At 39.2% G+C, this 12,160-nt stretch overlaps 1 protein-coding gene across 12 annotated transcripts in view; it reads right to left on the bottom strand.

Moving 5' to 3' along the window:
* Window positions 1-12,160, bottom strand: part of UTRN (utrophin) — a 547,129-nt gene that overhangs the window by 302,138 nt on the left and 232,831 nt on the right. For all 12 annotated transcript variants that reach the window (XM_040238622.1, XM_040238626.1, XM_040238624.1 and 9 more), the window contains 2 exons: window positions 4,731-4,881; window positions 3,487-3,662 (listed from right to left, as the gene is read on the bottom strand). In XM_040238622.1, the coding sequence (XP_040094556.1) occupies window positions 3,487-3,662; window positions 4,731-4,881 (327 nt within the window). The remainder of the gene's footprint in view (window positions 1-3,486; window positions 3,663-4,730; window positions 4,882-12,160) is intronic.

Genomic DNA, 12,160 nt, shown 5'->3' with positions numbered 1-12,160 from the left:
GCATCAATTCTTTGGCGCTCAGCTTTCTTCACAGTCCAACTCTCACATCCATATGTGACCACTGGAAAAACCATAGCCTTGACTAGACGGACCTTTGTTGGCAAAGTAATGTCTCTGCTGTTCAACATGCTATCTAGGTTGGTCATAACTTTTCTTCCAAGGAGTAAGCGTCTTTTAACTTCATGGCTGCAGCCACCATCTGCAGTGATTTTGGAGCCCCCCAAAATAAAGTCTGACACTGTTTCCACTGTTTTCTCATATATTTCCCATGAAGTGATGGGACCAGATGCCATGATCTTCGTTTTCTGAATGTTGAGCTTTAGGCCAACTTTTTCACTCTCCTCTTTCACTTTTATCAAGAGGCTTTTTAGTTCCTCTTCACTTTCTGCCATAAGGGTGGCATCATCTGCATATCTGAGGTGATTGATATTTTCTCCCAGCAATCTTGATTCCAGCTTGTGCTTCTTCCAGCCCAGCGTTTCTCATGATGTACTCTGCACAGAAGTTAAATAAGCAGGGTGATAATATACAGCCTTGACGTACTCCTTTTCCTATTTGCAACGAGTCTGTTGTTCCATGTCCAGTTCTAACTGTTGCTTCCTGACCTGCGTATAGGTTTCTCAAGAGGAAGGTCAGGTGGTCTGGGATTCCCATCTCTTTTAGAATTCTTCGCAGTTTCTTGTGATCCACACAGTCAAAGGCTTTGGCACAGTCAACAAAGCAGAAATAGATGTTTTTCTGAATTTTCTTGCTTTTTCCATGATCCAGTGGATGTCGGCAATTTGATCTCCGGTTCCTCTGCCTTTTCTAAAACCAGCTTGAATATCTGGAAGTTCACAGTTCACGTATTGCTGAAGCCTGGCTTGGAGAATTTTGAGCATTACTTTACTAGCATGTGAGATGAGTGCAATTGTGCAGTAGTTTCAGCATTCTTCGGCATTGCCTTTCTTTGGGATTGGAATGAACACTGACCTTTTCCAGTCCTGTGGCCACTGCTGAGTTTTCCAAATTTGTTTGCATATTGAGTGCAGCACTTTCACAGCATCATCTTTCAGGATTTGAAATAGCTCAACTGGAATTCCATCACCTCCTCTAGCTTTGTTCGTAGTGATGCTTCCTAAGGCCCACTTGACTTCACATTCCAGGATGTCTGGCTCTAGGTGAGTAATCACACCACTGTGATTATCTGGGTCATGAAGATCTTTTTTGTACAGTTCTTCTGTGTATTCTTGCCACCTCTTCTTAATATCTTCTGCTTTTGTTAGGTCCATACCATTTCTGCCCTTTATCAAGCCCATCTTTGCATGAAATGTTCCCTTGGTATCTTTAATTTTCTTGAAGAGATCTCTAGTCTTTCCAATTCTGGTGTTTTCCTCTATTTCTTTGCACTGATTGCTGAGCAAGGCTTTCTTATCTCTCCTTGCTATTCTTTGGAACTCTGCATTCAGATGCTTATAGCTTTCCTTTTGTCCTTTGGTTTTCGCTTCTCTTCTTTTCACAGCTATTTGTAAGGCCTCCTCAGGCAGCCATTTTGCTTTTTCGCATTTCTTTTTCTTGGGTATGGTCTTCATCCCTGTCTCCTGTACCATGTCACGAACCTCAGTCCATAGTTCATCAGGTTCTCTGTCTATCAGATCTAGTCCCTTAAATCTATTTCTCATTTCCACTGTATAATCATAAGGAATTGGATTTAGGTCATACCTGAATGGTCTAGTGGTTTTCCCTACTTTCTTCAATTTAAGTCTGAATTTGGCAATAAGGAATTCATGATCTGAGCCACAGTCAGCTCCTAGTCTTGTGTTTGCTGACTGTATAGAGCTTCTCCATCTTTGGCTGCAAAGAATATAATCAATCTGATTTCAGTGTTGACCATCTGGTGATGTCCATGTGTAAGTCTTCTCTTGTGTTGTTGGATTAAATGAGGCCAAATGCTGTCTTTGCCACATGGCAACCTCTCAGTCAAGACACACAAATTATGATTTGACTTTTACCAAACCACACAAAATAAAAGATGAGGTTAGTTTATAAACAGTTGCCAGGACTGCCCTGGTGGCCCAGTGGTAAAGAATCCACCTGCCAATGCAGGGAACATGAGTTCCATCCCTGGCCCAGGAAGATCCCACATGCCATGGAGGAGCTAGGTACATGTGCCACAAATACTGAGCTCTCACTCTGAAACCCATGAGCCACAAATGCTGAGGCCCGTGTGTCCTTAGAGCCTGTGCTCTGCAAGAGAAGCCACCACAATAAAAAGCCTGCACATTGCAACTAGAGAGTAGCCCCTGCTTGCTGCAACTAGAGAAAAGTTGACCAAGGAACAACAAAGACCCAGCACAGCCAAAAATTTTAAGTAAATAAACAAATAAAAATTGTTCTAAATTAGGCAAAAGCTCTTTTTTGCAACAAGCATGTATTATTTTAACAATAAAAGAGAATAAATCTTTAAAAAGTAGCTACAAGCCAAATACTCAAAGTTCAATATTTTATGTTATACTATAATACTGAACTTGATAAAGTATTAGATTGGCCTTTAACAAAACAATAGTTTATCAATAAAATAGTATATCATATACAGAGTTAAAATTATCAGACAAAAATATCTCAGAGATTTTTAAACAAAACTATCATTAACTCACCCTCTCAAGATGAAATGTATTCAGCAAAATAGGAATCATCCATTAAATCCTGACTGTCTCAAACATAATTTCAAATAATGGTAAAGTAATACATGAAATAATATGTGCAATGTTGAGTATTCTATTCACTGGTAATCAAACATGTTTGCAACCAGAAGACACTCTAGTATTAATATGTGGGGCAGTGCAACATAATCTGACATAAACACACAATAATAAATTATATTTACTGTGTCATATAGATGAGGAACTGTATTATGTACACAGCACTGATGTAAAAAGACACAGGGCTCCCTTAGACACCAAGGATTCCTCAATAAGACAGATTCCTCATCAAGACCCAGAGACCCTGTCAGGAAGCGAGGGAGGGAGAAGCTTGCCCTGAAACCCCCTTCTTCAGCCAGAGTCAAGAGTATTCCTCCACCTACTTCAAATTCCTGTCACAAAGTCCCTGTGTCATAATAAACAGTCAGAAAAAAAGAGGAATGAAGATTTTTTGACATATCTGAGTAGAAAAGTTAGACTATGGATGGCCTTTTAAACATAGAAAAACACAAAAATACAGAACGTGGACAGTGGAAGTCTTAAACGTCAGCAAAACTCTTGTAATGTGCGAGCAAAAAGTGAAAGTGTTAGTCACTCAGTCGTGTCTGACTCTCTGCAACCCCAAGGACTGTAGCCTGCCAGGATCCTTGGTCCATGGGATTCTCTAGGCAAGAATACTGGAGTAGCCATACCCTCCCCCTCGTATCAAATGATAAAAAGAACTTGGAACTCATCATCTTGTATCTCAAAAGGTTCTGCCCAAATACCCTCACCCCGCGCCCTTGAGTTATCACGGCTTAATCACCTTGGTCGCCGATCCTTCACTTCTGCAGCGATTGCACCCCAGCGTTGGTTTAAACCTGCCAGCTTGTCCTTCAAGAAGCTTCCATCTGTCGGGGAGAGTTTCTGTACAATCCCATCCCCCGTTCTGTTTAGTGCTGCAAAACTCGGCTGGTGGCTGCTGATCCCCTCCTCGAGTTCCTGTAACAGAGAACCATTCAAGATTAACTCCACTGCTAAATTAAACTATTCTGAGGCAGTGAATCCATTTAGGTACCATGGCATGGTGTCAATATAAGTGTTAGAGAAACAAAGCCCTGGAAAGATATTTTATGTATATGAAAAAGGCATTTTTAACACTTTAATTACATTTCAATCAACAGATTAAATGAAATGTATTTTGAAATCTAACCCACTCTTATGAATGTCATCAGGTAAAATACAGCAAACGAGAACAGCCTAATAATATAAAATAAATAACAGCTTTTTATATTGACACATAAGCATCAATCATGCTTGATTAAAGTGAATTCCTTATCCTCTAAACACGGGCTTGAAAGTGTCTCTTAAAAAACTGTTTAAACCCTCTACTCCCATATATTATTATGTCCTACCATATGTAAGTACACCTCAGTGTGCATTTTATTGAGACATTGCTTCACTGGTCTGTAAATTTTTAAGCAATGGATTAAGAAAGGATATTTTAAAGTCAAATTTAAGTACTTCTCTATGACTCTAAAAATAAGAAAAATGTATTAACATATTGATGAGAAAATAAAAGCATTCTCTAACTCCTCATAAACCTTCTACATTAAATATATTTTTAAAAATTAATAAAAGAGAAAATATTCTCAACAAGGGTAAATTGAAATTTTAACCATTATTTCTAAAGACCTATTACTGTCAGCAGAACTGATTTAGCTATTGCGTTCTATTTTCCCAAGACTGAATTAGACTTACATGAGCAGCTGCCCGGATACAACTCAAAAATAATTTACTTTTATAATAATGATCAATGATACAAAGAAAAATAAGATCTCTAAGTGTTTAACTATAGAAAATAAAAAAAATAAATAAAGGTGAGGTATACAGATATCTTTTTGTCCTTGATAGAGTCTTGAGTATAAAATTTTATAAGTTCTGAATATAAAAGTTTAAAAATAAAATTGTTTTGATATTTTTCAAATATTATTTAAATTTCTTTAAATTCCTAATTTAAATTGAAAGACTATTTTTTCACATCCCCAGCCTCTTACAGAAAGCACTCACCTGCTGATGTATCCTGGCCTTCTCTAAGTCTAGGCCACCATCCTGAGCAAAAGTACCAGCCAGTAACTCTTCAGCTTCTGTTATCCAGTGTGTGAGGTCATTAAGGTCACAGTGGAACTGTCTCCATTCCTCCATAGCCCTATCAAAATAACTAAGGGACAACAAACAAAATAGGTTTCCAAACTTTCCAGGATGGTTTAGAAGCGATTTTCTAAAAAGGAAATTTAAATCTCATTTAAACCGAAAGCCTCAAAATGAGTGAATTCACAGCTCACTGCTCTATAAGACCAGTTTTCGTAATGGATTACTGTTAATGATTCCTCTTAGAGAAACATGCATCATACCAAGAGTAAAGCAATCTGCATATACCTCCCCTCTTCACATTCACGCGCACAGACACACACACACTAGGCAGCTTTCTCACTGAACAGAGAGGTATCTCTGGCTGCAAAAATCAAGATAGATTAGCTGCAGGCATATTAACCCACCCAACTTTGAACACTTAACATTTTAGATATCATGAAATGTAAAATATGATTAATTACTTTATTATCTTAGGAAAAAATTAGGGTATTTTATTTCCAAAACACTTAGCTCCCAGCTACAACAAAACCTAAAGGCCAAACACTTCAAAATTCCTTTGCAGTCTATTAACTCTGTGCTACAGACTGAATTGTGTACCCCCCCAAAATCCATATGTTGAAGCCCTAACCCATAACATGACTATATTTGGAGACAGGGTGTTTAGGAGGTAAGTAAGGTTAAATGAGATCATAAGTGTTAGTTTCTCAGTCATGTCTGACTCTTTGTGACCCCAGGGACTGTGGCCCAGCAGGCTCTTCTGGCCATGGGATTTCCCAGGCAAGAACACTGGAGTGGGTTGCCATTTGCTTCTCCAGGGGATCTTCCTGACCCAGGGATTGAACCCACATCTCCTGCACTGCAGGTATATTCTTTACCATCTGAGCCACCAGGGAAGTCCAAATGAGGTCATATCGGTCACTAATCGCATAGAACTGTTGGCCTAATAAGAGAAAGAGACATAAGAAATCTCTTTCTGTGTGTCTCTTTCTGTCTCTCTGCTACTGTCTGTCTGTCTGTCTCTCTCTCTCTCTCTGCAAGAGAACAGAGGAAAGACATGTTAAGGACACAGCAAGACGGTGTGTCCTGCAAGCCAGAAAGAGAAGCCTCACCAGAAACTGAGCTCTGCTAGTACCTTGATCTTGGACTTCCAGCCTCCAGAACCGAGAGAAAATAAATGTCTCTTGTTTAGGCCATCTGCAGTCTCTTATTATGGCTGCGCTAGACTGCCGCCTATGGGGTCGCACAGAGTCGGACACGACTGAAGCGACTTAGCAGCAGCAGCAGCAGACTTGCCAGCAGCAGCAGACTAACATATACTCTGTGCTGTAACTAACCTGGTGTGTCTCACTGATCAGAACACACAGCAGGATGGGAGAAGCTGCAAAGCTCAGGTTAGACAATGAGACAAAGACTACTAAGACTTCTATTCAAACCTAACTCGTCAGAAATGAGATAAAATCAGACTCCAGTGCTTATCGACTCCAGAACAAAATAAAATAAATATGAAGAGGAAAAGCCTTCTTGGCTTGGAATCCTATGTCATTTCTGTCGACCTTTTTATTTAGAGTAGTGGTACCAGGAGTTTAGAAGAGATCTCAGAAATTTTAGTGACAATACAAAATAGTTTGTAATAAAAAGATAATATTAATATTTTAAACAGCAATAAAATGGTCCCTAACATTGCTAACTGCTAAATAATGTTTATGTTTCCTTCTTCCATGAAAAACATTTTGAAAATTCAGTTAATATTTGCTGAGTGCCCACAAGGTAACAACATTCTATTGGGCATGACAAAAATAAAAGCACTTCAAACAAAACATAATGAGAAGATATTAAGATAATCTTCAGTATCATTTGTAAAAACACAGCAAACAAATTCTGACTTCTGAGATGGTGAAGTGTGAATAGAAAATATTGCTAGAAAGGCTGCTCCAAAGATCTAAAGACTGAGAATAGAAATGTTAAACTTAGTAAAGATAATTACCATCAAAACAGAATATAAATTCCAATAAATCTAAGCATACTTGTGGATTTTATATTAAAAAAAAAAAAAAAGACAGAAAGATCCATGTTCAGATGGGATTCAAAGAACTATCTCATCCTCTCTAATCCAGCCAGCTTATATGGGAGGCAGCAGGGAATTGTGAAGGACTATGGACTTCCAGAGACTCACAGGACTCAAAGTACAAGTCTTACCCCATCTGTGGTTTGTATTTCAAACAGAAGCATGTAAGTTTACCGTCTCTAATATTCCAACTTGATATATTCCCTCCCAAACTCATCTTATTGCAAAGGAGGCATAAAGGAGTTATCAAAGAAAGATATCTGATTATTTTCAAGGTATTTATCTTTTACCACAGATCAATAATACTAAAAAAAAAAAAAATCCATAGGCAAAACAGCATAGAGAACTCTTGTAGACAAATGGACTTGCTGGTCACCAGGTGTAATTATCACCTATAACTGAAACCATGTAAGCACAGGATATTTGCCATTGCCTTGATGTTCTATGAAAAGAACAGAATAGAAAGGAATACTCAAGTACTGCCTATAAAACTAGATATACAGGAAAGGGGGAAAATAAACATTTTAGGATAGGTTACCAAGGTTGGAAGAGGAAAGCAAGACAAAAATTAGAGGTATGAATAAGAACGTAAACAATTAATGCATCCAAGTGCTGGGGCAAACCAAATAAGAGAGACAATCTCCCAGCAAATGAAATCTAGTCGGCATAGAAAACAAAATAATAAAATAAAAATGTGATAGAGAAGAACTTTCTAACATAAGAGAACACTGTCCTGTGCTCAATTAAAAAAAATCTAAGAAAAAACTACTTGCTAAAATTTTTATAATCAGAAAAATGGCATGAATATTGGCAATCAACATAATCCACAACATCCTTGAAATTCTGCCACATTAGCCAGATACATATATGCAAATAGGATAACTGAAAAAAGAAGAAACAAAATCATATATACAACTGATGTGTCATAAGAAAGGCTAAGAAAATAAATTTTATACCCATATACCGAGGTGTACACACACACACACACACACACAAATACACAGTGCAGAAAGTGCATAAGAAAGTTACCATACACCAATTCTACAAACAAAAAAAAGCACAAAACTACCAAGTGATAGTCCTAGAGAGAAAGACGTAGACAAATCTTCAAAACCTACTGAAGACACAGAAAGGATCCAAATGAATGAAAGAATACATTTCAAATTGACTGTTTTTTCTAAAATTGATTGAAATGACTAAAATTTTACTGGAAGAATAAATATAGAAAAAGAGTATGAGTTTTAATGTTAGCATAATTAGAGAAAACTTACTGTGATGGATTTCAAAAATTTATAATGCTTTGAAAATGAAAATGCTATAGTATTAGATTAAAATTGATGGTGTGATAAGGTGGAATTAGCAACATTAAATAAATATAAAGTAGAAATGCCTTTAAGTGTATGATAAAGGAAGTATCACCAATGATCATGGAGAGCTGGATTATTCAGCAAAATGTATAGAGAAAATTGGCTGCTCATTTAAGAAAAATAAAGCAAAATAGAACAGATTAGTGTTTCTTAACTCAAGCTGCACAAAAAATGTCAGCTTGGAAGTGTTCAAGACGTAGATATGCGTGGCCTCTACTCTTGCTACTAAAGAGCTGGTGGTGTATGTATACAGACATAGAGAATGGACCTGTCTTTGCCAAGGGGGAGGAGAGATGGTGGAGGGACACATTAAGAATTTGGGATTAGCAGATGCAAACTACTACACATAGAATGGATAATCAACAAGGTCCTACTTTATAAGGAACCATAATGATAATGGCAAAGAATTTTTAAAAAGAGAACACCAAACCTGTTCTGTGAAAAATAGCATGCGTGTTTTGATAGTTCAGTTCAGTTTCGTTGCTCAGTTGTATCCAACTCTTTGCAACCCCATGACTGTAGCAGCCCAGGCTTCCCTGTCCATCACCAAATCCGGGAGCATGCTCAAACTCATGTCCATCGAGTCAGTGATGCCATCCAACCATCTCATCTTCTGTTGTCCCCTTCTCCTCCTCCCTTCAATCTTTCCCAGCATCAGGGTCTTTTCCAAGGAGTCAGTTCTTTGCACCAGGGGGCCAAAGTATTAGAGCTTCAGTTTCAGCATCAGTCCTTCCAATGAATATTCAGGACTGATATCCTTTAGGATGCACTGGTTGGATCTCCTTGCAGTCCAAGGGACTTGCAAGAGTCTTCTCCAACACCACAGTTCAAAAGCATCAATTCTTCAGCACTCAGCCGCCTTTATATTCCAGCTCTCACATCCATACATGACTACTGGAAAAACCATAGCTTTGACTAGACGGACATTTGTTGGCAAAGTAATGTCTCTGCTTCTTGATATGCTACGTAGGTTGGTCATAACTTTTCTTCCAAGGAGGAAGTGTCTTTCAATTTCATAGCGGCAATCACCATCTGTAGTGAATTTCGGAGCCCAAGAAAATTATTACCTCTCTCATTGTTTCCATAGGTTCCCCATCTATTCGCCATGACCATATGCCATGATCATAGCTTTCTGAATGTTGAGTTTTAAGCCAACATTTTCACTCTCCTCTTTCACTTTCATCAAGAGGCTCTTTAGCTCTTCTTCGCTATCTACCCTAAGGGTGGTGTCGTGTTTCTGAGGTTATTGATATTTCTCCCGGCAATCTTAATTCCACCTTGTGCTTCATCCAGCCTGGCATTTTACATGATGTACTCTGCATATAAGTTAAATAAGAAGGGTGACAATATATAGCCTTGACACACTCTGTTCCTGATTTGGAATCAGTCTGCTGTTCCATGTTCAGTTCTAATGTTGTTTCTTGACCTGCATAGGAGGTCAGGTAAGGTGATCAGGTAAGGAGGTAAGGTAAGGTGATCTGGTATCCCCATCTCTTTAAGAATTTGCCAGTTTGTTGTGATCCACACAGTCAAAGGCTTTGGCACAGTCAATAAAGCAGAAGTAGATATTTTTCTGGAACTCTCTTGCTTTTTCGATGATCCAACGGATGTTGGCAATTTGATCACTGGTTCCTCTGCCTTTTTTAAATCCAGCTTGAACATCTGGAAATTTTCCATTCATGTACTGTTAAAGCCTGGCTTGGAGAATTTTGAGAATTACTTTGCTAGCATGTGAGATGAGTGCAATTGTGCAGTAGTTTCAGCATTCTTTGGCATTGCCTTTCTTTGGGATTGGAATGAAAACTGACCTTTTCTAGTCCTGTGGCCATTGCTGTGTTTTCCAAATTTGCTGGCATATTGAGTGCAGCACCTTCATAGCATCATCTTCTAGGATTTGAAATAGCTCAAGTGGAACCCCTTCACCTCCACTAGCTTTGTTCATAGTGATGCTTCCTAAAGACCACTTGACTTCACATTCCAGGATGTCTGGCTCTAGGTGAGTGATCACACCATCGTGGTTATCTGGGTCATAAAGATCTTTTTTGTAAAGTTCTGTGTATTCTTGCCACCTCTTCTTAATATCTTCTGCTTCTGTTAGGTCCATACCATTTCTATCCTTTATTGAGCCCATCTTTGCATGAAATGTTCCCTTGGTATCTCTAATTTTCTTGAAGAGATCTCTAGTGTTTCCCATTCTGGTGTTTTCCTCTATTTCTTTGCATTGATCACTGAGGAAGGCTTTCTTACCTCTCCTTGCTATTCTTTGGCACTTTGCATTCAGATGGGTATATCTTTTCTTTTCTCCTTTGCCTTTCACTGCTCTTCTTTTCTCAGCTATTTGTAAGGCCTCTTCAGACAACCATTTTGCCTTTTTGCATTTCTTTTTCTTGGGGATGGTCATGATCACTGCCTCCTGTACATGAACCTCTGCCCATAGTTCTTCAGGGATTCTGTCTATCAGATCTAATCCCTTGAATCTGTTTACTACTTCCACTGTTTAATAGTAAGGAATTTGATTTAGGTCATACCTGAATGGTCTAGTGATTTTCCCTACTTTCTTCAATTTAAGTCTGAATTTGGCAATAAGGAGCTCATGATCTGAGCCACAGGCAGCTCCCAGTCTTGTTTTTGCTGACTAAATAAAGCTTCTCCTTCTTTGGCTGCAAAGAATATAATCAATCTGATTTTGGTATTAACCATCTGGTGATGTCCATGTGTAGAGTCTTCTCTTGTGTTGTTGGAAGAGGATGTTTGTTATGACCAGTGCATTCTCTTGGCAAAACTCTGTAAGCCTTTGCCCTGCTTCATTTTGTACTCCAAGGCCAAACTTGCCTATTACTCCAGTATCTCTTGACTTTATACTTTTGCATTCCAGTTGCATATAATGAAAAGGACATCTTTTGGGGGTGTTAGTTTAAGAAGTTCTTGTAGGTCTTCATAGAACTGTTCAGCTTCTTCAGCATTACTGGATGGGGCACAGATTTGGATTATTGTGATATTGAACAGTTTGCCTTGGAAACAAACAGAAATCATTCTGTTGTTTTTGAGACTGCACCCAAGAACTGCAATTCAGACTCTTTTGTTGACTATGAAGGCTACTCCACTTCTTCTAAGGGATTCTTGCTCACAGCAGTAGATATAATGGTCATCTGAGTTAAATTTGCCCATTCCAGTCCATTTTAGTTCACTGTTTTCTAAAATGTCAGTGTTCACTCTTGTCATCTCCTCTTTGACCACTTCCAGTTTGCCTTGATTCGTGGACCTAACATTCCCGGATCCTATGCAATACTGTTCTTTACAGCTTTCCACAGGATGGTGGAGTAGAAGGATGTGCACTCATCTTCTTCTGTGAGAACTCCAAAATTACAACTCGCTGCTGAACAACCATCCGCAGGAGAATGTGGGATCCCAACAAAAAAGATACCCCACAACCAAGGGTAAAGGAGAAGTCCCAGCAAGATGGTAGGAGGGGCAAAATCGCGTTTAGAATCAAACCCCATACCCACCAGAGATGCTTGAAGGGCTCAAACAAAACTTGTGTGCACCAGGAGACCCCACAGAGACTGAGCCAGACCTGCCTCTGCGTGTTTGAGTGTCTCCTGTGGAGGTGTGGGTCAGCAGTGGCCACTGCAGGGGTTGGGGCTCTGGGTGCAGCAGGCCTGGGTGTGGCATAAGCCCTCTTGGAGAAGGTCACCATTAATCCCACCAGAGAGCCGCCAGAACTTACACAGGACTGGGGAAACAGACTCTTGGAGGGCACAAACAAAATCTTATACACACCAGGACCCAGGAAAAAAGAGCAATGACCTCACAAGAAACTGACCTATACTTTCCCATGAGTGTCCAGGAGTCTCCGGTGGAGGCATAGGTCGGGGGTGGCCTGCTGCAGGGTCGGGGGTGGCCTGCTGCAGGGT

This window comes from Oryx dammah, unplaced genomic scaffold, assembly GCF_014754425.2.
Source record: "Oryx dammah isolate SB20612 unplaced genomic scaffold, SCBI_Odam_1.1 HiC_scaffold_4, whole genome shotgun sequence".
Taxonomy (NCBI): Eukaryota; Metazoa; Chordata; class Mammalia; order Artiodactyla; family Bovidae; genus Oryx; species Oryx dammah.
Note: the sequence above shows the minus strand (reverse complement) of the source record. Positions and strands in the feature narration are given on the sequence as shown.